The sequence below is a fragment of the Salvia miltiorrhiza genome, chromosome 5 (assembly GCF_028751815.1).
Source record: "Salvia miltiorrhiza cultivar Shanhuang (shh) chromosome 5, IMPLAD_Smil_shh, whole genome shotgun sequence".
NCBI lineage: Eukaryota > Viridiplantae > Streptophyta > Magnoliopsida > Lamiales > Lamiaceae > Salvia > Salvia miltiorrhiza.
Genome location: NC_080391.1, coordinates 45,546,377 through 45,548,893, shown reverse-complemented (window position 1 = coordinate 45,548,893; position 2,517 = coordinate 45,546,377). Strand labels below are relative to the sequence as shown.

The 2,517-nt window shown below is 31.2% G+C and overlaps 1 protein-coding gene across 2 annotated transcripts; it reads left to right on the top strand.

Annotated features, from left to right (window-relative positions):
• The first annotated feature begins 356 nt into the window (after positions 1-356).
• On the top strand, positions 357-2,517 carry LOC131024521 (calcineurin B-like protein 7). 2 transcript variants are annotated; one of them, XM_057954028.1, is made up of 9 exons: positions 357-513; positions 589-671; positions 751-810; positions 891-999; positions 1,091-1,143; positions 1,209-1,289; positions 1,579-1,691; positions 1,796-1,864; positions 2,374-2,517. In XM_057954028.1, exons 1-8 carry the CDS (start codon positions 441-443, stop codon positions 1,842-1,844), a joined length of 621 nt encoding a protein of 206 aa, XP_057810011.1. In that variant the 5' UTR covers positions 357-440; the 3' UTR covers positions 1,845-1,864; positions 2,374-2,517. The 2 variants fall into 2 exon arrangements, with proteins under 2 accessions (XP_057810011.1, XP_057810010.1); XM_057954027.1 differs by having other exon boundaries at positions 2,367-2,517.

The following is a 2,517-nucleotide window of genomic DNA, read 5'->3' as shown; positions in this document are numbered from 1 at the left end:
AGTGTTCAAAATGGTCATATAACTTTACCCATCTAAATAATACCAGCACATGTGTATATGACACTAACGACACTAATATGGCCATAAGTACCATTTGTGCAACACTGAGTATATGGCACTAATGGCACTAATAGTGCCATGTGTGCCTAACCCGCACGCAAACCCGAATCCGGTCCGCCCTAATTAAGGGCAAAACAGTCCTAAAACGTAAAAAAATGGTCAAATTTTATGGTTTTTTAATTATTGGTCATATATTATGTTTCCTTCTTCAATATGGTCATACGAGTATATTGTTTGATTATCAATTGTACAAAGATCCGTTGTCAATATTAATTTTTAGGTAAAAAAACACAAAAAGAACAGGATTATTTGATATTCTCCTTATATATAAAAGTCGTATTTAAAAGCAGAGCACAAAGTACTACTCTCTCTAGACTGTAATGGGCTGTGTTTGCAACAAGCAACGCCCACAAATATTTGAAGATCCATCTCTTCTCTCCTCTCAAACTAGATGTATATTTTTTGATTTGTCATCATTTCCTTCATTAATCATTTAATTCCATGTTAAAAATCTGCGCGCGCATGCAGTTACCGCAAAAGAGATCAAGAAATTGAATGAGCTATTCAGAAAACTTGGCAGCACCTTAGTCGACGATGGCTTCCTCAATAGAGTAATTTATCCATAAATCTTTATCAATTAATTATCAAATCCTATTTTTATTAATTTTTACTACTAATTATGCATTACAGGAAGAGTTTAAACTCGGATTGTTTCAGGACAGCAAGCAGCAGTCTGTTGTAGCAGATAGGGTTCGTCATTAATATTTATATATCATTGGTTGGTGATGATTCAATTATTGAAGAGTAATTAGTTTCCAACATTTTTTCAGTTGTTTGATATGTTCGACTCGAAGCACGACGGCGTGATAGATTTCGGAGAGTTCATCAGATCTTTGAGCATATTCCATCCCGACACGCCTCAAGAAGACAAAGCTGTCTGTATGGATTTTATTTAATTTTGATGCTTTCATGCAACAACTCCATTCCATCTTAATTAATTTTGAGTTTAATTAATTTTGTATTGCGACAGTTGCATTCCATTTGTACGACATATGGCAGACTGGTTACATTGAAAAAGAAGAGGTATCTACTTTTCATATGCATATCATAAATCTAGAAATTAATTCAAAATTTTGTAACTAATTAAGGTTAAGGAGATGATCTTGGAGTTGCTTAAGGAGTCGAGCTTGATATTAAGTGATGACATCATCGAAGCTATAATAGACAAGGTAAGTAGTAAATACTCCCTCCGTCAATGAAAGAACTTCCTATCTTTCCTTTTTGGGACGTCCACAAAAAAACTTCCTACCTATTTTTGGACTATATCCAACCACTTATAATTACTCTTACTTTTCACTTTTCACAACTCCCAATACACTCAATTACCTTTTCTCCACTCTCAATACACTAAACAATATTTTTTCTTAAAACTCGTGTCACTCCCTCCTAGGAAGTTCTTTCATGGACGGAGGGAGTATTAATCAATTTTTAGTATATATGGTTTTCTTATGTGTGTAGACATTTGAGGAAGTGGATACAGAGAGAGATGGGAAAATAGACATGGAAGAATGGAAAGAGTTTGCGGCGCGGAAACCATCTTTGTTGAGGAACATGACAATTCCTTACTTGAAGTAATTAATTATTTATGCTTTTTGCTTAATTAATCCACAATATATATTGCGTTCTCTAAATAATGCTCTGATTGATTAATCAATGTTTTAAATTATTTATGCAGAGATTTGTCGACGGCATTTCCTAGTTTCGAGATGAGATCAGAAAGATGAGATCATATATATTGGGTTGAGTACGTATTTGAGGGCGTTTAATTGCCTGACATAATTTTAAGGTTTATTTAAACAATAAATCTATGCAGCCACCCACAACACTAGTATAATAAGGAAAATCTTGATTTATTTAATTTATTTTTTAAAATAAAAATAGGGTTTATTTATTTTATTATATTCTCTACATTGTACTTTTTTTTAAATTTTTTTGTATTTTTTAATTTATTTTTTAATAAAAATAAAAAAATTACCAAAAAATTACAAAAAAATAATTACAATGTAGAGAATATGATAAAATAACTAAATCTTATTTTTATTTTAAAAATAAACTAAATTAATTAAATTATTTTTTATTTAGGTAAATTGTGGGTGGCCACAATGTGGCTGTTTAGCATTACTCTTAAATACTTATTTGAACTAGTGACCTCTGTTCTAGCGTATTAATAATTTTTCTTCACAAAAAAATTAAATTTAATTTTCAACGAATTAATTATATTTATTGATCGATCCTATAACATAAAGGATAAAGCAAGGTGAAGGGGCTGCAAATACTTGGACGATGATGCCAAAAACAAGAAGAAAAGAGAGGACGCTGTGAGAGTTTGAAACATTTTGTTCAATTCGGTGCGAGAGTTTAAAATGTATCCAATAATACAACTATTTTTTTATATAA

Excerpts from the sequence above, each read along its gene's own strand:
- LOC131024521 (XM_057954028.1), top strand. The coding sequence starts at position 441 with ATGGGCTGTGTTTGCAACAAGCAACGCCCACAAATATTTGAAGATCCA. Across the intron at positions 811-890 it reads AGTCTGTTGTAGCAGATAGG|TTGTTTGATATGTTCGACTC; the intron begins GTTCGTCATTAA and ends ACATTTTTTCAG. Across the intron at positions 1,692-1,795 it reads ATGACAATTCCTTACTTGAA|AGATTTGTCGACGGCATTTC; the intron begins GTAATTAATTAT and ends TTATTTATGCAG.